General features: G+C 49.9%; 1 protein-coding gene across 1 annotated transcript in view; it reads left to right on the top strand.

Annotated features, from left to right (window-relative positions):
* LOC309559816 (UDP-N-acetylglucosamine transferase subunit ALG13-like) overlaps positions 1 to 25175 on the top strand; it is a gene marked incomplete at both ends in the record, with an annotated part of 487662 nt that overhangs the window by 418518 nt on the left and 43969 nt on the right. Inside the window, one exon of the mRNA XM_082263251.1 lies at positions 8710 to 8799. Within this exon, the coding sequence (XP_082119377.1) occupies positions 8710 to 8799 (90 nt within the window). The remainder of the gene's footprint in view (positions 1 to 8709; positions 8800 to 25175) is intronic.

The raw sequence follows: 25175 nt of genomic DNA, 5'->3' as shown, positions 1-25175 counted from the left end.
TAATAAAGAAAAAAATGCAGGAAGAAAAGCCTTTTTCTCTTACCTCCTCTGACAGTCGCCGCCCACTCATACAGTCTTCACTACTGGGTATTGGTCTTATCCACAGGAGTAAGCTAGGCAGAAGATTTTGTTAGAAACATTCGCAAAAACTTTGCATAGACCCACCTATAGGGGGCTGTCCCTCTGGTCCAATACCCCCCTGCTAGCAGCATTCCCAATTCAGTTTGTCTTTTGCCTAGTTACCAGTAGGCAGGCTTCCCTTGGCTGGGGCTGCAGTCTCAGCCTTTTCTTCATTTTTATTTCTGCTAAGTGATTTTTCTTTACACTGATAGCTTTTTATTTGTTCCTGCACTTAGTCAGACTTCGGAAGACTACAGCGTTTGCGGAGCTGGGAATCACACTGGTTGTACTAGAGCCTTATGGAACCCCAGCCTGCCATCGAGCGTTAGCAGGCTATGCGTACGCCCAGGCCTCGCAAACGACCTGTCCCTGTCCTCAGGGACAAAGCCTGCGGAGTGACTACTTCGCTAGGATGTCTCAACTGCAGTACACCACGTGTTGCTAGCGTCCTGTTCGGCTGACGGCACCCCCACCCACAGTGGGAGGCTTTCCATCACAGAGTGGCACCCACGTTTTCACTGGATCGGCGAGTACCATGCTCCCCCTCTGTCTATGGCATTTTCTGTCGGGGGGTGTATGTGGGGCCTCTGTTATGGGGATGGCAGTCTATTTGGAGTCTGTGATATCCCCTTCATGTCTGTCTGTATGGTTCCCATGTGTCCCTCACGGACCCTGCGGGGGCGCTATAGCGTTCCTGCCGCGGTGTGGGGGGTTTGCGGGGGTCCCTGTGTCCCTTGTGGTGCTTGTGCAACTTTTTGGGGGTACAGACATGTTTGTGGGGGCCGTAGCGGTGTAAAATCGCGGGGCCGCCATTTCGGGTGTGGGCAGGCTGTTTGGCCTCATGTAAGGACAGCAGCCATTTTCTCTGTAATGCTTGGCGCCCTTTCGGGCGTCATCTTTAGTGTGGGCAGTGTATTTCCCCATGTGCTCGGCGGCCATTTTCTCTGAGCCTCCCCCATAGACTTACAATGGCAACCATTTTCTCTTGGCTCAGACCTATGTTCGGCCTCTAGTGGCGTGACATCATTTCCTCTCTCCAGGCACTCAGATCGAGCTGGCAGTGTGGTATTGTATAGATACACTTCTGGGGGGCTTTTTCTGCTATTTTTTCGGGTTTAGATCTCTGCTGGCAGTTATATCCTTTAGTGCTTAGTAGCACAGGCTAGTCACTCATTGCGGTGGGAACCGCCACTATCGCCAATTTAAAGGGCCAGCGCCATAAAAGTGTGTTTTATGGAGTCCCAGGATAGCAAATTCCCCCCAGCTCTGGTGGAGGATTCAGGTACTCCTGAATCCTCTGCTATAGTCTCACTTAAACTGCTGCACTTGCGACTTTAGCGTCCAAAGTGGATCTGTTGATGTCTGAGCGGGCTTCAAAGAAAAGGCCCAGGCTCTCTCAATCTTCTGATTCGGAGCTAGATATGGTTGCCACGGACAGTGTACTCCCTGAGGGGTCTCAGTCCTCTCAGTCGGATAGGGAGGAGGGTTCCCCCTCCGGGTCGGCCAGAGAACGCGCTGCAATGTCTGCCCTCATTATCTCTGTTAAAGACACGCTACATTTAGAGGATGAGCCCCACCCGCCGGGTAAGCGGTCTTCCTTTAGGACCCGCAGTACCCAGAAGTCGGTTCAGGTGTTCTCCTGTCCCGCTGAGTTTCACGAAACGGTGAACAAACAATGGTGCAATTTAAAGCGCAATTTTGTGGTACCTAAGCGGTTTCAGTACCGTTATCCCTTTGCGTCTCCGATGGATTCGCGCTGGACTGTGGCCCCTAAGGTGGACCACACAGTATCCAGGTTGAACAAAGCCACTCTGATGCCCGCTGAGGATTCTCCAGTGTTCAGGGACCCGGCGGATAGGCGGGTGGAATCACTTACCCGCCACTCCTATATGGTGGCAGGTTCCTTGATGAAACCCGTGTTCGCCTCAGTAATGGTCTCTCAGGCTGTGGTGGAGTGGACTAAGCTGCTCAGACGCACCCTTGTGGCTGATTCCGCCCCTCCTGCTACTCTGGAGATGGTGGACCAAATTATTCAGGCTGTTTTATACCTGTGTGACGCGGCCTTGGATGAGGCCCCTTTACTCTCCCGCTTATCTGCGGTTGCAGTGACGATCCGTCGCATCGTGTGGTCGAAAAGCTGGTCGTCCGACCAGACTTCCAAGAAGACGGTGTCTGACATCCCTTATGCAGGGAATCGCCTTTTTAGGGACTCCCTGGACGAATTGGTTAAGGGGGTCACTTGGGGTAAAAGCATGTTGCTGCCCCAGGTGTCCAGGGGCAAGTCTTCCTGCGGTAAGCAGGGCCCTTCCTTCTAACCTAACCAGGGGTCCTTCCTTCTAACCTAACCTCGTGCCTTCAAGGCACAAGACAAGGGCAAATCCTTCAAGGCCTCTGGTGGCCAGAAGAAGCCTTGGGCGGGCAAGCCTAAAGCCGCCCACACTGGCACGGCGGCCCAGTCCGCCTCGACCCGAAGGGGCGCCCTCACCCGTTTCAGGGGTGGGGGGACGTCTGCGCTGTTTTCACGAACCTTGGCTGGCCAAGATTCAGGACAGATGGGTTCAGGAACTCATTCGGTCAGGGTACAAGATCGAATTTTGATCACGCCCAGCAGACAGATTCTTTCCCTCAAATCTTCATTTGACCCCAGATTGTTTGAGATCTCCAATGGGCGGTTCAGGATCTCCTCGCCCAGGGGGTGATCGCCCCGGTGCCACATCGGGACAAGTTTTGAGGGTTTTTACTCGAATCTGTTCATGGTGCCAAAGGAGGAGGGCAAGGTGCGTCCAATTCTGGACCTAAAGTTTCTGAACCGCTTCGTGCTGGTTCAAAATTTCCGCATGGAATCCCTCAGATCGGTGGTGGCCTCCGGGTCCAGGAGATTTCCTGGCTTCCATCGACCTCAAGGATGCGTATTTACACATCCCCATCTACGAAGGTCATCAGAGGTACCTCCGATTCACAATCGCGGAGGAGCACTATCAGTTCGTGGCATTGCCTTTCGGTCTCGCTTCGGCTTCAAGGGTGTTTACCAAAGTGTTGGCTCCTGTCCTGGCCCTGTTGCGGGCACACGGGATTGCAGACCTTGGGTATCTGGATGATCTCCTGTTAAGGTCGAGTTCCAGTCCAACTCTGTTGTGCGATCTATCAACCACGGTTCAGACGCTCCAGGAGTTCGGGTGAACCATCAATTTTTAGAAGTCGACATTGTCTCCTTCTGTTCGCCTCCCTTACCTGGGGATGGTTCTGGACTCTGCCCAAGCAAAAGTCTTCCTGCCGGAGGACAAACTCCGGACTATACAGGACGAGGTCAGGTCCCTCAGGGACAACGAATCCTCATCGCTCAGGACTGGCATGCGGTCCCTGGGATTGATGGTGTCAGCCTACGAGGCGATACCATTTGCACAGTTCCACACACGATCTCTGCAAGCGGAGATTCTGGCCAGGTGGGACAGGCATCCTCAGTCCTTGGAAAGGAGGATATCTTTGAGCCACCTAGTCAAGAGTGGATCTTCTGTGGTGGCTCCAGTCTCCGGCTCTGACGGAAGGGAAATCCTTCCGGCCGTTGTTATGGACGGTGATCACCACGGACGCCAGCCTGTCAGGCTGGGGTGGCGTTCTGGGCAATTTGTCTGCCCAGGGCACTTGGTCGGAGGAGGAATCCTCTCTACCGATAAATGTCTTGGAACTGAGAGCGATCAGAGTGTTTGCTCCGTTGGTCGGATCGGCTTCGGGGCCGCCCTGTGCGTGTGCAGACGGACAACGCAACTGCCGTGGCTTACATCAATCACCAAGGGGGCACCAGGAATGCCCGGCGGCCAAGGAAGTGGCCGAGATTGTAGTGGAGAACTGGCAGGCCTACTATCTGAGTCGTCAGTCCCTGGACCAGGGGGAATGGTCCCTACACCTGGAGGTGTTTCAGATGCTGTGTGCTCGATGGGGAACACCGGACGTGGATCTGTTCGCGTCTCGTCTAAACAACAAGGTGGGAAGGTTTGTGGCAAGCACACGCGATCCTCTGGCAGACGCCTCGGACGAGCTGGTGGTGCCTTGGAATCGGTATCGTCTGATTTATGCCTTCCCCCCGATTCAGTTGTCCAGGTTCCTTCGCAGGTTGGTCTCGGAACCAAGGTTGGTGATTCTAGTGGCCCCGGACTGGCTGCGCCGGTCTTGGTACGCGGACATCATGCAACTGGTCGTCGAGCCTCCTTGGCGGCTCCCACTACGGGACGATCTGCTGTCTCAGGGGCCGATCTTCCATCCTGCTTTACAGTCACTGGCTTTGACGGCGCGGCTGTTGAAAGCCAGGTCTTGAGAGATCAGGGTCTCTCGCCTTCATTCCTACCTTACTTAAGGCAAGGAAGGCCTAGTTTGGTAAGATTTATTATCGTACCTGGAAGGCTTATTTCACCTGGTGTGAATCGCAGGGTTTCCATACTCGCTCCTTTTCGGTGGCGAGAATATTGGCATTCCTGCAATCTGGTGTGGACCAGCGTCTAGCGCTGACCACTATCAAGGGTCAGTTATCTGCGCTGGCCATTCTTTTCCAGTGCCCCTTGGCGTCAAATTCCTTGATCCGCACCTTTATTCAAGGGGTGCGTCATCTGGCTCCCCCTAGGAGGGCACCTTTGCCTCCTTGGGACTTGAATTTGGTTTGTCCATTTGAGAACATCCGGGAGATTCCTCTGCCTGCGCTGTCACAGTCGCCTTTCTGGTGGTGACCACATCTGCTTGCAGAGTGTCGGAGTTGGCGGCCCTATCTTGCCGCTCTCCCTACCTGGTTGTTCATAGGGATAAGGTGGTCTTGCGACCTCGTCAATCTTTCCTTCCAAAGGTGGTGTCGGATTTCCATCTCAATGAGGACATTGTCTTGCCTTCGCTGTGTGCGAATCCTAAGCATCCTAAGGAGTTTGCCTTGCATTCCTTGGACGTAGTCCAGGCGATCAGGGTTTACCTGTCTACTGAATCCTTTAGAAAGTGGGATTCTCTTTTTGTCCTTCCTGAGGGACCTCGGAAGGGTACGGCTGTGTCTGCGGCAACCATTTCTAAATGGATCAGACAGACGATTGTACAGGCTTATTCGCTTAAGGAACGGGTTCCACCCTTCCCTGTCACGGCGCACTCTACCTGAGCGGTGAGTGCGTCTTAGGCCTTTCGCCATCAGGCATCGGTGTCCCCGGTGTGCAAAGCGGTGACCTTGTCATCCGTGCACACCTTTACATAATTTTACAAACTTGATATTTTGGCATCGGCAGATTCTGAGTGCGGCAGTGCCTTAGGGGAGACATGGCGTTTTTAGCCTGTCCCCTCCTGTTGGGGGTTTTTTCCCCCTTGGTTATTTTGCTTTCCTGGGTTTGTTCGCTCCTGTTGAGCTTTCCTGTTACCCAGTGGTTGCCTTTCTTGTTCAGATAAGGTTCTTTTCTCTGACCTGGTTGCTGCGTTGCCTTTTTGAGACGGTTACGTTTCCCACCCCTCACATCTACACTGCTTTGGAACATCCCAGTAGTGAGTGGGCGGGGACTTCAGAGGACGTAAGAGAAAATAGCATTTTTTGTAAGAACTTACCGTAAAATTATTTTCTCGGAGTCCTCTGACAGTCGCCGCCCCTGTCCCTCTTTTGGGGTTCATGGACTATATACTGCTTGCTACCAAACTGAATTGGGAATGCTGTTAGCAGGGGGGTATTGGACCAGAGGGACAGCCCCCTATAGGTGTGTCTATGCAAAGTTTTTGTGAATGTTTCTAACAAAATCGTCTGCCTAGCTTACTCCTGTGGATAAGACGAATACCCAGTAGTGAAGACTGAGTGGGCGGCGACTGTCAGAGGACTCAGAGAAAATAATTATACGGTAAGTTCATACAAAAAATTCTATTTTCTTTGTTTCAGTTATAACATTTTGCAAATCTAAATTTAGACCAAAATATATTCTGCTACAGTTCTTTGGTGAAAATGCACCCAAATTGGTGTATATTTAGTCTGTAGGACAGTTCATAAACTATGGTATTTACAGTGTCTCACAAAAGTGAGTACACCCCACACATTTTTGTAAATATTTTATTATATCTTTTCATGTGACAACACTGAAGAAATGACACTTTGCTACAATGTAAAGTAATGAGTGTACAGCTTGTATAACAGTGTATATTTACTGTCCCCTCAAAATCACCCAACACAGCCATTAATGTCTAAACCACTGGCAAGAAAAGCGAGTATACCCCTAAGAGGTAATATCCGAATAGGGCCAAATTAGCCTTTTTCTCTCCCCGGTGTCATGTGACTCATTAGTGTTACAAGATCTGAGATGCGAATGGGGAGCAGGTGTGTTAAATTTGGTGTTATCGCTCTCATTCACTCCTACTGGTCTCTGGAAGTTCAACATGGCACCTCATGGCAAAGAACTCTGAGGATCTGAAAAAAGACTTGTTCCTCTACTTAAAGATGGCATAGGCTATAAAAAGATTGGCAAGACCCTGAAACTGAGCTGCAGCACGGTGGCCAAGACCATACAGCGTTTTAACAGGACAGGTTCCACCCAGAACAGGCCTTGCCATGGTCAACCAAAGAAGTTGAGTGCACGTGCTCAGCATCCTAGCCAGAGGTTGTCTTTGGGAAATGGATGTATGACTGCTGCCAGGATTGCTGCAGAGGTTGAAGGAGTGGGGGGTCAGCCTGTCAGTGCTCAGACTATAGGCCGCACACTGCATCAAATTGGTCTGTATGGCTGGCTGTCCCAGAAGCAAGCCTCTTCTAAAGATGATGCACAAGAAAGCCCACAAACAATTTGCTGAAGACAAGCAGACTAAGGACATGGATTACTGGAGCCATGTCCTGTGGTCTGATGAGACCAAGATAAACTTAATTGGTTCAGATGGTGTCAAGTGTGTGTGGCAGCAAAATGTACTGTGACATACTGAAGCAGAACATGATCCCCCGTCGCTTCGGAGACTGGGCCGCAGGGAAGTAGTCCAACATAACGACCCCAAACACACCTTCAAGACGACCACTGCCTTGCTAAAGAATCTGAGGGTAAAGGTGATGGACTGGCCAAGCATGTATCCAGAACTAAACCCTTTTGAGCATCTGTGGGGCATCCTCAAACAGAAGGTGGAAGAGGGCAAGGTCTCTATCATCCACCATCTCCGTGATGTCATCATGGAGGAGTGGAAGAAGACTTCAGTGCCAACCTGTGAAGCTCTGGTAAACTCCATGCCCAAGATGGTTAAAGTGGAGTTCCACCCATTTTTGGAACTTTAGATCTATGTAATCCCCTTTAAAACGGCTTTTACCAATGGAAACTTTTTTTTTTGCTAGTAAATACCTTAATTTCTGCTTTATTCCTCCTCTCCTCACTTCCGGGTCCAATCGGCGATGACGTCATTCGGCGATTCGCAGTGTCTGCTGGGATGTATTCTATTCCAGAAATCTCGCAGTAGCTGAGCTGTAGTGAGCCGTGCCTGCCCCGCCTTTGCCCCGCCTCCTCTCATTAAGTTGTATTGTATGAATGTATTGAGGCCGTTCTCTGCCCCGCCTCCGCCCCGCCCCGCCTCCTCTCATTGGTTGTATTGTATGAATGTATTAAGGCTGTTCTCTGCCCCGCCTCCTCTCAATGGTTGTATTGTATGAATGTATTAAGGCCGTTCTCTGCCCCGCCTCCGCCCCGCCTCCTCTCTTTGAGTTGTATTGTATGAATACAACCCAATGAGAGGAGGCGGGCAGAGGAGGCGGGGCGGAGGCGGGGCAGAGAACGGCCTTAATACATTCATACAATACAAAATTTACGCTTTTTTTTGTTTATAGCGCAAAAAGTAAAAAGCGCACAGGTTATCAAATACCACCAAAAGAAAGCTCTGTTTGTGGGAAAAAAAGGACGTCCAATTCGTTTAGGTACAGCGTCGCACGACCGCGCAATTGTCCGTTAAAGTCACGCAGTGCCGAATCGCAAAATACCCCCTGGTCGTTTAGCAGCCAAATCCTCCAGGGCTTAAGTGGTTAAGCATTTGCCTTCAAATCGTGTACCTGGTACGTCATTTAGCTTCAAGTATTTGTACCGGAGTGTTGCCTGAAGTTGGAGGCATCACCCCGGTACCAATGTTTAGAGTGGACAGTCGGCTCCCTTGTAATAACCGAAGCTATTCTTTACACAGAATTCAAATCGGTCGATCAATTTTCGACTGATGCCAATTCAAACCAGTCTGAAATTTTGGAATTCATTAGAAAATAAAGGAAGAAATTAAACAAAACACATTTTTCAGTTCTCCACATGTCTAACAACTTTGTAGAGCCCAAACAAAACATTGGTCAAAGTCTCTCTGACCCAAATTGTCATCAAGTCGCAGGGTAAAGTCTCCATGGAAATCATACAATTTTTAAGTCGCACAACTGTGAATGGACTCTAAATATTACTATAGCAGCAACCAGTGAATTGAGGTGAAAGACATACAATGATATAGGTGAACTTACTGGAATAAAACGTGCTTGTGAAGGAATTCAGTAACCTATTGATTACATTGGAGAAGCTGGTAATTTTTATTTTTTTTTTCCAACATCTTAATTGACATTTATATTTGCAATGCACATTATATTTTTAATAGCTCTCCCTGGATCTGGTGAGATAGACTGCACAGTTCCTCTTCCACCTCCTCCTTATTCCTGTGACCCAAATGGAAATGATCTGCCAAGAGGTAAGTGGGAAAAGCTATATTTATGCATCACATGCTTAAACACATTTGACATTTTTGTATTTTTTTTTTATAATGACCAGCAAATACAGATGACTCGCATATGCTTGGATTTGCCTGTTCTTATAAATGAGCTGTTTCCTACTTTACAATTGTTTACCTAAAAAACAGGGCCAACTAACGTTAAAAGGTTGTAAACTGCTCTATATACCCAGTAAAGTGACTAGCCTTAGGTGATAGAGATTAAATCAATACTACTACATAAGTTGTACCTGTCTATCTGCAGTCTTCCCTTTTCTACAGTTCAGAAGTGCAAAATGTTTACAGCTTGTCTGAGCTTTCAGAATACGAGGCAGGGAGCTGATGTTACTCTGCAGAGCTCAGTGGGGAGAGCGGCTTGGAGGGAAGGGACACGGCCTGCTTCACACAGCACACTGGAACAGCGCTGAGGCTGTCAATAACATGCTCTGTGCTGGAGACCCCCCGCCCCCTAGTGCTCTGGATTGAGACCTGTTCAAATGATGTGCTTTTGTTCATATTTTATATGAGAGGATTAAAACTACTTCAAGTTTAATCTTTCCTTTTACAGCATTACAGCTGCAAGTATGTTCATATAACATGACTGAAAATCTTTTTTCTCTATCGTTCTTTGACAGGCGCAGCTCTGCTTAATCATAGACTATAGGGTTATGCTCCTCCCACTAGGGATAGGCACTAGATGGGAAAAGGGATTGGCATACCTGTGGGGGCTGTCCCAGCAAGCATAACCCCTCAGGCTCCTCTATATTTAAACAGATTATTCTGCCTAGTGACAGGGATAGGACCTAGTTCCCTGCTGGGACTTCGGTCTTAGCTGTAACAGGGAAAGTTTGTGATTTTTTTTTTTTCTTTTAAAGGTCCCAGAGACCGCATGGGGGCTGCCATTTTGCCCTGGTTCATGACCTCTGTGTACCCATTAATTTGTATAGGCAGCCATTTCCTGAATTTCCCCATTGAGAATGTATAGCAGCCATTTTCTTGTGGTCCGAAGGCAGGACTGGCATGCAGCACATTTTTTTCTATCCTTGAGGCAGAGTTGCTTCCTCTTCCTGTTTCTTCTGTGTTACTTTTGTTTTGACACTGACCAGGAAAGTTTCTTGGGGTCCCTTGTAGGTATCCTGCTGCTTTATTTAGACATTGCTCTGGTTTTTGGGGTCCGCAGTAATAACTAGGAAACAGTGTTTTTTGCGGTCTTACAGGGACAGTGCACAAAAAAATTTGATTTTATTATTTGCTAATGGAGTCCCAGGATAAAATATCCCCTGCAGACCCCCTGGAAATGACTGTGGGACCCTCTGGCTTGCAGTTGCCACCAGAGATTGCGGTTTTTCTGCAAAGCCTGATGTCAAAAGTGCAGTCGGTTTGTTCTGGTGCTGCTAGCCGCAAACGTCCTCTGTCGTCCCCTCCATCTGCAGGATCTTCGGATTCTGACACAGATATGGTTGCCCCAGACGCAGACCACCCTGAGGGGTAGGTGTCTTCACATTCTGATGGTGAAGAGGATCTGTCCTCCTCCGCTGTCGCATAAGAACGCGCCTTGGTGGAAAATTTGATAGTTTCTCTGCGGGAATCTCTTAAAATGGCTGATGAACCCACAGCGTCAGGTATGCAGGTGTCTTTTGGCTCCCACAAATATTGCAAATTGGATAAAGTATTCCCTTGTCCTGACTTGTTTCACTCATTGTGGATGAACAATGGCGACTCATTAAGCACATGCTGGTGGTGCCTAAGCATTTTCCGCGCTGTTATCCCTTTGTGGAGGCGGTGGATACCTGGTGGTCTGTACCACTAAAGGTGGATTCCCCAGTGGCCAGGTTTAATAAAGCGACTTAGGTGCCGGTGGAAGAGTCGCCGACCTTTTCGGATCCTGTGGATAGACGGGTGGAATCCTTATCCCATCATTTACATGTGGTGACGGGTCACATGTTAAAAGCTAACTTTGTGAGCGTTCTCATAGCACAGACTGCTACTAAATGGGTGAAGTTGCTGAAGAGTTACTTGAAAATGACACCGCTTCCCCCTGCGTTTCTGGAACTGTTAAACCAGTTGGTCCAAGCCCTGTTGTTCATGTTTGATACGTCCCTGGACTTGGCCTTATTGGTGGCCAGGACGTCAGCAGCGGGGGTTGCTATTAGACGCCTGATATGGCTGAAATGCTGGTCGGCTGTCCAGGCTTATAAAAAAAAAAAGCTGTTGCTAATCTCCCTTTTATGGGGGAGAAGCTATGTGGAGCCTCTCTGGACACAATTTGCTGTCGCAAGGGGTGATTGTGCTGGTTCCAGCTTTGGAACGCTTTCACGGGTTTTATTCAAACCTGTTCACCATACCCAGAAAAGAAGGCAAGGTGCACAACATCCTAGATCTCAAAGCCCTTAGCTGCTTTGTGCGGATACAGAGGTTTCGGATGGAGTCCATCCGTACAGTAGTGGACATCCCTATCTACGCTGGACACCGACTGTGTCGCTTTGCGATAGCGGAGCAGCATTATCAATTTGTGGCGTTACCCTTTTGGTTTCACCTCTGCTCCCAGGGTTTTTACCAAGGTTCTTGCTCCGGTGTTAGCATTGCTGCGCCGGAGGAGGAATGCAGTACTGGGATACCTGGATGATCTCCGGTTGAGGTCTCTCATTCGGTTCTGTTGGAGAATCTGGAGGTCCCTGTCCAAACTCTACAAGAATTTGGTTGGAACATCAATTTAAAAAAATCCGCATTGACTCCAGTCCTGAGACTGGAGTACCTAGGCTTGACTCTGGATTCAGCCTTAGCGAGGGTTTTCCTCCCCTCGGACAAATGTCGTTTGAGTCATTGGATGACTCGCCTATGCGATTGTCCGGTTCGGGTTCAATCAGACAACCCCACGGCTGTGGCTTACATCAATCACCAGGGGGGCACCAGGAGTGTCCTGGTGGCCGAGAGTCTGACTTGGGCAGAAAGATTTGTTCCAGCCCTCTCTGCTATACACATCCCAGTTGTGGAAAACTGGCAGGCGGATTACCTGAGTTGTCAGGGGTTGGATCAAGGGGAGTGGTCCCTACACTCGGAGGTGTTTCACCTACTGTGTGTTTGGTGGGGAACCCCTGAGGTCGATCTGTTTGCCTCCCGCCTCAACAAGGTGGTGTAGAGATGCGTAGCCAGGTCTCGAGATCCTCTGGCCGACGCCATAGACGCCCGAATGGCTCCATGGGGTCAGTATAGGCTGATTTATACATTTCCCCCCGTTTAAACTTCTGCGACGTCTTCTGCGTAGGATAGAGGTGGAAAACATTCTGGTGGCTCCAGACTGGCCTCGTCGGTCTTGATACGCAGACCTCATAAGACTGGCCTTCGGTACCCCTTGGAGGCTTCCTCTCAGGGAAGATCTGTTTCAAGGTCCGATCTTTCACCCTGTGTTACAGTCGCTGGCTTTAACGGAATGGCCGTTGAAAGTCCGCTGTCGAGAGATAGGGGTCTCTGAGTCTGTAATCCCCACTCTTGAAGGCTAGGAAGTTTACTTCTCAAAAGATCTCATTGCACATGGAAATCGTACATTTCATCGTGTGAATCGTTGAAAGTGCACTTGTTTTCTATTGCCAGGGTCTGGGCTTTTCTACAGAAAGGGGTTGAACAGCGGTTGGCCTTGGGTACTATCAAAGGCCACGTTTCGCTTCATTGCCCATTAGCCACGCACACCCTTATCCAGGCATTTATTCAAGGTGTGCTCCATTTGGCGCCTCCGTGGCGATCCTTGTTACCCATGGGATCTCAATTTGGTGCGGTCTGTTCTTCTTCAAAAGCCCTCTTTTATGAGAAATTTCGGGAGATTTCCCTGCTTGCTTTGTCTAAGAAGGTTGCCTTGGTGGCAATCACATCTGCCCGCAGACTATCTGAATTGGCGGCGTTGTCCTGTCGCTCACCCTATCTGGTGGTACTTCGACCTAATCAGTCGTTCCTTCCTAAGGTGGTTTCTGATTTTTATTTAAATGCAGACATTGCACTGCCTTCCCTTTTGCCCTAAACCTCAGAATCCTAAGGAGTATGCTTTACATTCTTTGGATGTGGTCTGGGCTATCGGGGTTTACTTAGAGACAACTGCGTCCTTCAGAAAATCGGACGCTCTTTTTGTCCTTGCATATGGACCTCGTAAGGGGTTGGCTGAGTCTGCTGCAACCATTTCCAGATGGATCAGACAGACGGTGGTACAGGCCTATTCACTGAAGGGTCATGATTCCTCCTTTTTTCAGTGAACGTGCATTCTACTAGAGCGCTGAGTGCCTCCTGTGCTTTTCGCTATCAGGCGTCAGTGCTACAAGTTTGCAAGGTGGCAACTTGGTCGTCTGTGCATACCTTTTAGATAATTCTTCAAGATAGATGTCCTGGCATCAGCGGATGCTTCTTTTGGCCACAAGGTTTTGAAGGCTGCAGTTTGAGAGAACCCCCTTTTTTTTGGTTTCTCTTTGAGGGTTCGTTGTTCCACGGGAGCTCCCGTTTCTGGTTGAGCTGTTTTACCTGGTTGGCTACATTTGGCCAATGGGGCATTCAGGTTTTTTGTTCCCATCTTGTTCCCACCCCTCATGTTTTTACTGCTTTGGGACATCCCTATAGTCTATGATTAGGCAGAGCTGCGTCTGTCAAATGATAGAGAAAACTAGATTCTTGTAAGAACTTACCATAAAATCCTTTTTCTCTGAAGTTCGACAGACTCAGAACCCGCCCTATACTTTTGAGTTATGGTGTTTTTTTCTCGATCGTCCGTTGACAGACGCAGCCTCATCTTCATGAGCTAAGTGGGTTTATGTGCCTTCCATCAGGAGTAGTCTAGGCAGTAAAATTTGAATACACAAGCCCAGGGGGCTGTCCCTCTAAGCATAAACCCCCACTGCACAATCCAGCACATCAGTTTGTTTCTGCCTAGAGAAGGAGTAGGACCTAGGTTTCCTGCTGGGACTCCGGTCTCAGTTTTTTTTATTCTTTTCACAATATTTTATTTTATTATCTTTACCGCTAGCTAATGTTCAGGGGAGAATTTTCTGGCAATCTACAAGCAACAATGTCGGCTGGGGCTTTGCACTGGATAATCTTGATCCTTATGGTCTCCCCAGTCTGGCCTAAAAGCGTAAGCAGGTTATAGTTCCGACCTAGGCCTAGCCACGATGGTGCCCCCTGGCCTGGAGGGGGACGACCCTGCGAGCGGATGTCTCGCCAGGACGCATTGACCTGGAACGCCCTGAGTCGCAGTGTACCCATCGGCTGGCAGCACCCCCACTTAGGGTGGTAGACAGTCTGCCTGGAGCGGAGCCCACCCGGTCCATGGTATGGTGAGTAAATGTGCCCCCCTTGCCCCTGCTGGCATTGGGGGGATGTGGTCCCTCCCCTGGGGTTAATGGGATTTGTGCCTCCCAAGAGATCCCCCTGGTCTGCCCGGTACCCGGTCTGTGTGTCCTTCCCTCTCCATGTCCCTGCCGGGGCTGTGTGTCTGGTGAGCTCTGGCGCAATGGGCGGGGGGGGGGGGGATGTGATATGTTAACCTTGGGCTTGCTGGTCCCTGTGGCCTTCATGTGTCGGCCCCTAGCCGCATGGTGCGCTGTGGGCACCGCCATCTTAAATTTGGGCAATGAGATTTTTTCCCCATAAACTTGTATGGGGCAGCCATTTTCCCTGCAGCTTCCTATTGTTTTCTATGGGCGTCCATCTTTGTGAAGCCCTGGTGCTATACTCGGCAGTGTTTCCCTATCAGGCGACATCACTTCCTGTGTGGTCATTTCCTGCTGTGCAGAGGTTACATAGGTTGAAAAAAGACACAAGTCCATCTGGTTCAACCAAAAAAAAAAAAAAGTATTGAAAACCCAACCATACAATCCCATATACACAATCCTATACCCGCAGTTGATCCAGAGGAAGGCAAAAAAACCCCAGCAAAGCATGATCCAATTTGCTACAGCAAGGGGAACAATTTCTTCCTGATCCCCGAGAGGCAATTGGATTTTCCCTGGATCAACTTTACCTAAAAAATTTTTAGGACCCATTTATATTATGTACACCTAGGAAAGAATCCAGGCCTTATTTAAAGCAATCTAGTGAGCTAGCCAGAACCACCTCTGGAGGGAGTCGATTCCACATTTTCACAGTTCTTACGGTCAAGAAACCTTTCCGTATTTGGAGACAAAATCTGTTTTCCTCTAGACTTTGAGTGCCCCCTTGTCCTCTGTGTTGACCTTAAAGTGAAAAACTCAACACCAAGTTCACTATATGGACCCCTTATGTATTTATACATGTTGATCATATCCCCCCTTAATCTCTTCTTCTCAAGAGAGAATAGATTCAGTTCCTCTAATCTTTTCTCATAGCTGAGGTCCTCCATACCTCTTATCAGTTTGGTTGCCCTTCTCTGCACTTTCTCCAGTTCCCCGATATCCTTTTTAAGAACTGCTACCCAAAACTGGACTGCATATTCCAGATGCGGTCTTACTAATGATCTGTACAGGGGCAAAATGATATCTCTCTCTCTGGAGAGGTCACTTCCTGTTTTTGTCTTCATGCTGTGGTAGATTCAGGAGGAAGTGTGTCTGAGGTGGTAATGTATTGGGGGTCTACGCGGGCGTATCCTTACAATTTCTTGCTATCAGTTTGGTTTAAAGGGGTTTCCTGCAGACCACTGCGATCGGTGGTAGATACTGCGATCGGCACTCTTAAAGCGTCAGTACTCCGTTTTTTGCGATTTGCACTATGGAGGCCCAAACTGGAAAATCACCCTCAGACCAACAATGTAAGACTACTGGACAGTCTGGATCGCAGTCGCTGGTCTCGCTTTCAGCGGCCCTGGAAAGCCTGGCGACAAAAGTTGATTTGGTCATGAAAAAAGTTGATAGCCCGAAAATGGCCGCTGCCTTCTCCTTCTATGGAGGTGTCCTCTGATTCAGAGACCCATGGGGTCGCCCGGATGCCCCCCTACCTAAGGGGTCACTGTCCTCGCATTCAGATGGTGAAGAGGACCTGACGTCTTCAGCTGCAGTGCGGGAACGTGCCTTAGTGATGGTCCTGATTATTTCAGTGCGGGATACTTTAAAATTGGCTGATGAGCCCACACTGGCAGGGACGTGGCTGGCTTTTGGCTCTCAGAAGTCTCCAAAAGCTGACAGGGTTTTCCCTTGTCCCGACACCTTTCACAATATTGTGAATGACCAATGGCGGCGTGTTAAGCATGTGTTAGTGGTGCCTAAACGCTTTAAATGCCGGTACCCTTTTTCTGAAAAGGTCTCCAACCGTTGGATGGTGCCACCTAAAGTGGACCAACCTGTTTCCAGATTGAACAAATCTACCCTTGTGCCTGTGGAGGATTCCCCGGTTTTTACGGATCCAGTGGACAGGCAGGTGGAATCCCTTTTCCGCCATCTTCATGTGCTGGCAGGTTCCATTTTGAAACCAGTTTTTGTGTCTGTGTTAGTGTCACAGACGGTGACCGAATGGATTAGGGGTTTGCGGGAGTCCATGGACCCCGATACTGTTCCTCCGGAACAGCTGGAACTGTTGAACCAGGTGTTCCTGTGTGATGCGTCTATGGATGCGGCTCCCCTGGTAGCCAGGGTCTCGGCTGCGGGCAATGTTTTAAGATGCATGGTTTGGTTGAAAAGCTGGCCAAGCTTCTGAGAAAGCCTTAGCGGTTCTCCCTTTTCTGGGAGACCGGTTGTTTGGCGACTCATTGGATGAGTTGATCAAGGGACTGACTGGCGGGAAGAGTACTCTTCTTCCTCAATCTTCCAAGGGTAAGACACCCCGTCCTAAGCGGGGTCCTTCCTTTTCTGCTCACAAACGTTTTTTTGCATGCCTCTGGGGTGCAAGAAAAAGGTAAGCAGTTCAGAGCTTCTGGAGGTGCTAAAAAGCCCTGGGGCAAGACCAAGGCTGGTCAGTTCGGTGCGGCAGACAAGTCCTCTTCAGCATTAAGGGGCGCCCTCACCCGGCTCAGGGGTGGGGGGGACATCTGCGCTTCTTTCAGGAACCCTGGACTTCCATCATTCAGGACGATAGGGTTCCCAAACTCATTTGTTCCGGGTACAAGTTTGAATTCCGGTCCTGGCCAGGGGACAGGTTCTTCCAGTCAAATCTTCACCTGTCTGCGGAGCGTTTGAAGGAGCTGCGGGAGGCTGTGCAAGATCTCCTGGCTCAAAGGGTTGTGCCAGTTCCCCAACAGGAATGCTCTCAAGGTTTCTATTCAAACCTGTTCACTGTGCCCAGAAAAGAGGGCAAAGGGCGTCCAATCCTGGACCTCAAGGTTCTCAACCGCTTTGTGCGGGTGCAGAAGTTTTGAATGGAGTTCATTCGGTCAGTGGTGGCATCTTTCAATCAGGGGGATTTTATGGCTTCCATCAATCACAAAGATGCGTATCCCCACATCCGAAGAACACCAGCAATTCCTCCCCTTTGTGGTGACAGAGATGCACTTTGTAATTTATGGCATTGCCCTTTGGTCTCGCCTCGGCTCCCAGAGTTTTTACCAAGGTCCTAGCCCCTGTGCTGGGCTTGTTGCGTAAACGTGATATCTCCATTGTGGGGTATCTGGATGATCTGTTGTGAGCAGTTTCCCATTTGGATCTGCTGGACAACATCTCCATCACCATTCGGACTCTTCAGGAATTCGGGTGGACAATCAATGTCGCCAAATATGCCCTGACTCAGTCTGTGTGGGTCACCTATCTTTGGCTGATCCTCGACTCTTCTCTGGTGAGGGTCTTCCTTCCCTTGGACAAGCTTCAGAAGTTGCAAGGGGCGGTCAGATTGCTGATAGAGGCTGATCAGTCATCCTTGCGGGCTTGCATGAGGGCCCTGGGTCTGATGGGACCGCTTCGATGGTCGAGACCGTTTGCTCCGTCTCACACGAGGCAGCTGCAGAAAGTGATTTTATCAAAATGGAACAGAGATCCTCGAACATTGGACCAGAAGATTCGGTTGAGCCATCTCACAGTCAGCTCTCTTGGTGGCTCCAGTCGCCTGTCCTATGCCAGGGCAAGTCCTTCCTGCCAGTGTTTTGGACGGTGGTCACCATGGACACCAGCCTGTCAGGCTTGGGTGGAGTGCTGGGGAAGCTCTGTGCCCAGGGAACTTTGATGACAGAAGAGTCTTCCTTGCCGAACAATATCCTGGAGCTGAGAGCGATCAAGCTCTGCCTGCTTCACTGGACAAGTCGGCTATGTGGCTCTCCGGTTCGGGTCCAGGCGGACAATGCCACAGCTGTGGCTTACATCAATCATCAAGGGGGCACCAGGAGTGCCCTGGTGGCCAAGGAGGTGGCCTGAGATTCTGGTATGGGCAGAACACAATGTTCCGGCTCTTTCCAAGGTCCACATCCCGAGTGTGGAGAATTGACAAGCGGATTACCTGAGGAGTCAGGTGTTGTATCAGGGGGAGTGGTGCCTGCATCCGGAGGGGTTTCATCTCCTGTGTGCCCAGTGGGGGACTCCGGAGGTGGATATGTTCGCGTCTCGCCTCAACAAGAAAGTTCAGAGCTTTGTGGCCAGGTCTCGGGGGATCCTCTAGCCGACGCCACAGACGCTCTGTTGGCTCCTTTCCTCCTCTCATTCTCCTGCCGAAGTTTCTTAGCCGGGTGGCGATGGAAGGCATTCCGGTCATTCTGGTGGCTCCAGACTGGTCTCTGGGGTCTTTGTACGCAGAACTGGTAAAATTTGTCGTGGATCCTCCATTGCGTCTACCTCTGCGGGAAGATCTTCTATCTCGAGGACCAATCTTCCACCCTGCTTTACGGTCGCTGGCTTTAATGGTTTGGCTGTTGAAAGCAAGGTGTTGAGGGATAGAGGTCTCGCTGAATCAGTGATTCCTACCTTTTTTGAAGGTCAGGAAATCGATCTCTGGAAGATCTAACATTATATGTGGAAATCGTACATTTCATGGTGTGAATCGCTGCAGCTGCATCCTTGCTAGGGTTCTGGCCTTTTTGCAAAAAACGGTTGAGCAGCGCTTGGCGTTGGGGACTATCATTGGCCAGGTGTCCGCCTTGGCTATTTACTTCCAACGTCCTTTGGCTACTCATTTGGATTCGCACCTTCATTCATGGGGTGCGTCATCTGGCCCCTCCGAGGAGATCCCTGTTGCCTCTGTGGGATCTTAATCTGGTTTTGTCTGTTCTTCAAAAGCCTCCTTTTGAGAATATTAGGGAGAATTCTCTGCTTTCTTTGTCGCAGAAGGTTGCCTTCCTAGTGGCTATCACTTCTGCCTGCAGAGTCTGAGTTGGCGGCATTGTCCTTATTTGTTGGTCCACAGGGATAAAGTGGTCGCCCGACCTAATCCGTCTTTTCTTCCTAAGGTGGTGTCGGATTTTCACCTGAATGAAGACGTGTTTTCTTCCTTATGTCCTAAGCCTAAACATCATAAAGTTGCCTTGCACTCTCTGGATGTGGTTCAGGCGATGAGTTTATCTGACGGTTACGGAGTCCTTCCGGAAGTCAGACTCTTTGTCCTTCTGGTCCTCGCAAAGGTTTGGCTGCGTCCGCTGCGACCATTTCGAGATGGATCAGGCAGATGGTGGTTCAGGCTTATTCAATCAAGTGTCAGGTTCCTCCTTTCCCTGTGAAGGCGTATTCTACTAGAGCGCTGAGTGCCTCCATGAGATTTTCACCATCAGGCCTCTGTTGTACAAGTTTGTAAGGCAGCGACTTAGTCGTCTGTGCACACCTTTACCAAATTTTACAAGGTGGATTTGTTGGCATCTTCGGATGCCTCTTTTGGCCGCAAGGTTTTTTAGGCTGCTGTTTCAAAATAGAATGTTTGTTTGTTTTGTACTGCTCTTCGGGGTATTTTTTCTGGGTGAGCTCCTGTTTGGTTGAGCTCCATGTTGCCCGGTTGGCTAAGTTTTGCCTTTTGGAGTTGACGTTACTATCTGGTTGCGTTTTTTTCCCACCCCCTATACCTACACTGCTTTGGGACATCCCACTCAGCTCATGGAGATGAGGCTGTGTCTCAGCTCATGGAGATGAGGCTGCGCGTGTCGACGGACGATAGAGAAAATACGATTTTTGTAAGATCTTACGTAAAATCTTTTTCTCTGATGTCCGTCGACAGACGAAGCACCCGCCCCTCTGGGGTTGGTTCTTTTGTCTTCACTGCTCCTAAACTAAACTGATGTGCTGGATTGTGCAGTGGGGGTTTATTCCTAGAGAGAGAGCCCCCTGGGCGTGTGTATTCAAATTTTACTACCTAGACTACTCCTGATGGGAGGAGCATAAACCCACTTGGCTCATGAAGATGAGGCTGCGCCTGTCGACGGACATCAGAGAAAGATTTACAGTAAGATCTTACAAAAATCGTATTTTCTGTCACTGCTTGCAACACAACTGTTTGCGTATAGCAGAGCCTGAGGGGTTATGCTTGCTGGGACAGCCCCTATAGGTGTGGACAAGCCTTTTTTTCGCCTAATGCCTATCCCTAGTGGGAGGAGCATAACCCTATAGTCTATGATTAAGCAGAGCTGCGTCTGTTGTTGAACTTCAGAGAAAGGATTTTACAGTAAGTTCTTACAAAAATCCAGTTCTCTATCGTTCATTGACAGACGCAGCTCAATATTCTTCTTAACTATTGGGTTATGCTGCCTCCTACAGGAGTAGGACACTAGGCAGGAAAAAAATTTACCACGCCTATGGGGCAGTCCCTGAAGGCATACACCCACTCGCTCTGCTATAGGATTCAGTTTGTACCTGCCTAGTTTAGGAGTAGGACCTAGTTCCCGTCTGAGACTTTGGTCCTAGCTTGTTTTTTTTATTTTTAAGGGAACCTTTGGTTATGTTCCTGGGAGAACTGCAATCAATAGCCGGACTGGATATTCTAGATCCTTAAGGTCTCCCAGTCCGGCCAGTGAACGTGTGCAGGTTATAGCCCACGCTAGGCCTCGCCATGACAGAGCCCCCTTGGACGGGGGCTGGCCCGCGAGTAAAACACCTCACCGGAATGCAAACCACCTGGTTTGGCCTGAGTCGCAGCGTGCCCCTTGGCCGTCAGCACCCCCATCCCAAGTGGAGAGGTAGTCTGTATAGGAATGGCACCCACCCGATTGTCATTGGCATGGTGAGTAGTGTCCCCCCCATAGCTCTTGCGGTCTCGGGGTGGACGTAGGCCCCTCCTTGGGATGGTCAGACCCGCGAGTTCCCTTCCATTTCCCCCTGCCCCTCTAACAGTCATGGTGGTCTTTTGGCCCCAACCTACCCCCATGCCCCCCCCTTCCGGGGTAAGGTAGGAGCTGGCTTTGTCACTTGCTCCAGTAAGGGGGGTGGATGTGGTTGTTGCTGACTGGGCTGTCCAGATCGGACCCGGGGGTCTTTGAACAAGTTCCCGGCCCCCTGGGGGTTAGTGACTGGGGCAGGGATATCCTTTGTGCTCCCTGCGATGGTAATAGGCTTGGGGGGGGGGGGAGCAGATTTTTCTTCATCTGCAGGTCTGCGCCTCGTGTCTTGGTCAGGCCAAAAATTTAGTCTGCGGCTTTGCGGCCTATTTGTGGCTGTTCGGGTGCCTGACCAAGCTGACCGGTGGATGCCTCACGCAGCCGGATTGGACCAAAAATTGAGGCAGTGGTTTGCAGCCTACTCGCTGCTGATGAAGCTGGCTGTCTGACTGATCAGGCTGTCTGAGCTGCTTATCAAGCGGACAGAGCATACGGCGGACTCGTGACCAGATCAGGTCCCAAATAAGCTGCGGCCTACTCACGGCTGGCTGTCCAAGCTGCTGGCTGAGCTGTTGACCAGGTTGTTTGAGCTGCTGACCGGGGTGATAGAGCAGCAGGTGGGCGTCCCTCCCCCTTAGGGGGGTGGACATATGGACTGCCTGGCACCCCCCTTGAAGCGGGGGGGGCATTGTGTGGGGGTACTCTGCCTGCGCGTCTGCGTCACAGCGGGCCCCCTCTTCCCCTTTTATAGTGTTCTATGTCCTTTTATGTCATTTATGGTGGGCGACCCTTAGGTCTAACAGGGGTCTTTTTGTGGAACTTTAGCCAGCGTCTCCTTGCGTGACTGTGGTTGGCGACCTCCACTGCTGCTTATGTTCTCAGGGTGAGCTCAGCATATAGTGACTCTGGGTACTGGATCTGCATCCATGCTCTTCGGGTGCTCTGCGGTGAGGATGATTCCTTTTTTTATTGCACATGCAAGGTCGCTAGTGGATGCACTGATTGTATCGGTGCAGAAAATTTAACTTGGGGAGCACCGCAGATCCCCTAAAAGTGGCAAAGGTACTCCCTTTTCCCCGCCTACTGTGACAAAATTGTCACGTGTCAGTGGAGTTGTTCTAAACGCAATAATGGTAACCACGCATGGTGTGGCTAAAAAGTTGGTCTGCGGACCAGGCTTCTAAAAAGGCTCTATCAGATCTCCCTTTTATGGGGGGATCGCCTGTTTGGATCTTTGTTGGATGAACTTATCAAAGAACTCAAAGGTGGGAAGAGTACTCTCCCTCTATCCGCTAAGGGCATGTCACCGCGTAATAGACGAGGCCCTTATTTTTCAGCACACAGGCAGCCCCTTCGGCACGCAGGAGTAAGGTCCTAAGCCATTTAGGTCATCTGTGGTCGGTTAAGCCAAGAACAGGCCCCTCCAGATCTGCAGACAAATCTCCATCTGCATGAAGGGACACCCTCACCTGTATCTGGGGTGGGGGGGACGTCTTTGTTTTCTGTCTGAAACCAGGGACCTCCTTGATTCAGGACAAATGGGACGACAAGCTGCTCTGATCAGGTTTCAAGACTGAATTTGGGTCCCGACCATCGGACAGATTCTTCCCGTCCAATCTATGCCAATCTTCAGATCTGTTAAGGGATCTACGAGAGGAGGTACAAGATCTGCTGTCGCAAAGGGTGATTGTGCCGGTTCCTTCTCGGGAACGCTTTCAAGGGTTTTATTCAAACCGCTTTACTGTTCCCAGAAAAGAAGGGAAAGTGCGTCCAATTCTGGACCTCAAGGCTCTAAATCGCTTTGTGTGAGAACAGAGGTTTCAAATGCAGTCCATTCGCACAGTGGTGGCGTTCCTACACCAAGGGGACTTTTTGGCCTCTATCGATATCGAGGAGGCATATTGGCACATCCTTATCTACGCTGGACACAGCGTTTTTTCTTCACTTCAGTGTAGGAGAGGAACATTATCAATTTGTGGTGTTACCCTTTGGTCTCGCGTCTGCCCCCTGGGTCTTCACCAACTTGTTGGCTCCGTTATTGACAATACTGTGACAGCGGGGGATTGGGGTACCTGAATTATCTCCTCTTTAAGTGCAGGCCCCCACTCAGTTCTGGTGGGTGATCTGTCAATCACTGTATGGACTCTGCAAGAGTTTGGTTGGACCATCACTTTCAGAAAATCTGCTCTGGTCCCAGCCTCCAAAATTGTTTATCTTTGGACTGACTTTGAACTCAGCCTGTGCGAGGGTGTTTTTCCCCCGGAAAAGCTGCAAAAGTTGCAGGGGGCGATTAGTTTGCTGTTATCCAGCACTCTGTCCTCATTGCGGACTTGCATACGACCTCTAGGCCTGATGGTGTCTACCTTTTGGGGCGGTTCCGTTTGCTCAGTTTAACACAAGACTTCTGCAGAAGGGGTATTCTTGTCAAGTGGAACAAGGATCCAAAATCTTTGGATAGTCGGATTCGGTTGAGTCAAAACGCAAGAAGTGCTCTTCTGTGGTGGCTCTGTTCCTTGGCCCTTCCTTCCATTGTATTGGACGACCATGGTATCCACGGATGCCAGCCCGTCTGGTTGGGGGAGGGGGGGGGGGGACTACTCGGAAAGCTGTGTTTCCAGGGGATCAATATTCTGGAACTCTGAGAGATAAAGCTTTGCTTGAGTCTCTGGACAAATCGTCTGTAAGGTTGTCCAGTTTGGATTCAATAAGACAATGCCACGGGCGTGGGTTATGTCAATCATCAAGGGGGCACCAAGTCCTGGCAGCCTGGGAGGTGGCCGAGATCTTAATATGGGCAGAAAAGTTTGTACCAGCCCTCTCCGCCCTGCATATACCCGGAGTGGAGAACTGGCAGACGGATTACTTGAGACTTTAGGTGTTGGATCAGGGGGAATGGTCCCTGCACCCGGAGGGGTTTCACCTGTTGTGTACAGTGGGGGACACACGATGTAGACCTGTTAGGTTCTCGGCTCAAGAGAAGGTAGGCTGATCTTCCATCCTGCTGTACAGTCGCTGGCTTTAACGACGTGGCTGTTGAAAGCCAGCTGTTGAAGGATAGGGGTCTTTCTAACTCAGTGATTCCTACACTTTTGAAGGCTAGAAAATCTACATCCAGGAAAATTTATCATCGTACGTGGAAATCGTACATCTCATGGAGTGAATCGATTAAGCTGCATCCATGCTCCTTTTCAGTGGCTAGGATATTGGCTTTCCTCCAAAGAAGGGGTTGAACAGCAGTTGGCCTTGGGTACTATTAAAGACCAGGTAACAATCAAAAAGGACAGATCCTGCACATGCTGATATACAAGTACAAAGAGGAGTACTTCACCAGCCCATGGCGCTGTCCATGTGTTCACCTCCTTTGTTTGTATGTTTTTTAGCTGAAATGTCCTGGTTGCTGCTGCTCCTCTCTCACTCCACTGGGGGGGGGGGGGGGGGGGGGGCGGATCAAAACAATTCAAATCTGTAAAGAAAAGCGCACGCAACCTCGGGCAATAATGCTTTAATAAAGGACAATAACACAGTACATTGGAATTGCACTCACACTTTTCCTTTAAGACAATCGCTTTACAGCATTCCAACAGGAGCTACTCGCTCCTCCCGTCCCTCCAGATGGTGACTCTGCGGTCTCCTCATTCGCGGCTGCCGCCGCTATATCCCCGCTCTCCTTCACTTCCTGTGTTGCCTGGTCACCGGATGCCGGTTCTAGTGCGCCTGCGCACTATACCAACGTAATCTACGGCGCCTCAGGAGAGCCTCAGCCAAAGTCGGAGCCACAAGTTATTTAATATATGTTTTTTAATATATGTTTTTTAAAAGTGGATAGCCCCTTGCTTCTCCCGTCCCAGCCAAGGTGGATAAGGATTATTGGTTACTGGCCCCTTTAAGAATACACAATTAAATAATTAGGGCCAATGGTATCCCGGGTATATAGGGAGGGGCGTTAGCAGGAAGCAAGGTGGGACCTGAGGAAGGAGGCTCCGCCTCCGAAACGCGTTGTCCGTAGTAACAGCAGAGGCAGTGCACCCGTGTCTTGAATCTCCCACCTCGCAGCTCCGTACAACTTGTGGCTCCGGCTTTGGCTGAGGCTCTCCTGAGGCACTGTAGATTACGTTGGTATAGTGCGCAGGCGCACTAGAACCGGCATGCGGTGACCAGGCAACACAGGAAGTGAAGGAGAGCGGGGATATAGCGGCGGCAG

This window comes from Pelophylax lessonae (assembly GCF_965119305.1).
Source record: "Pelophylax lessonae genome assembly, chromosome: 7".
Lineage (NCBI taxonomy): Eukaryota > Metazoa > Chordata > Amphibia > Anura > Ranidae > Pelophylax > Pelophylax lessonae.
This window is presented reverse-complemented; position numbering and strand designations above follow the sequence as displayed.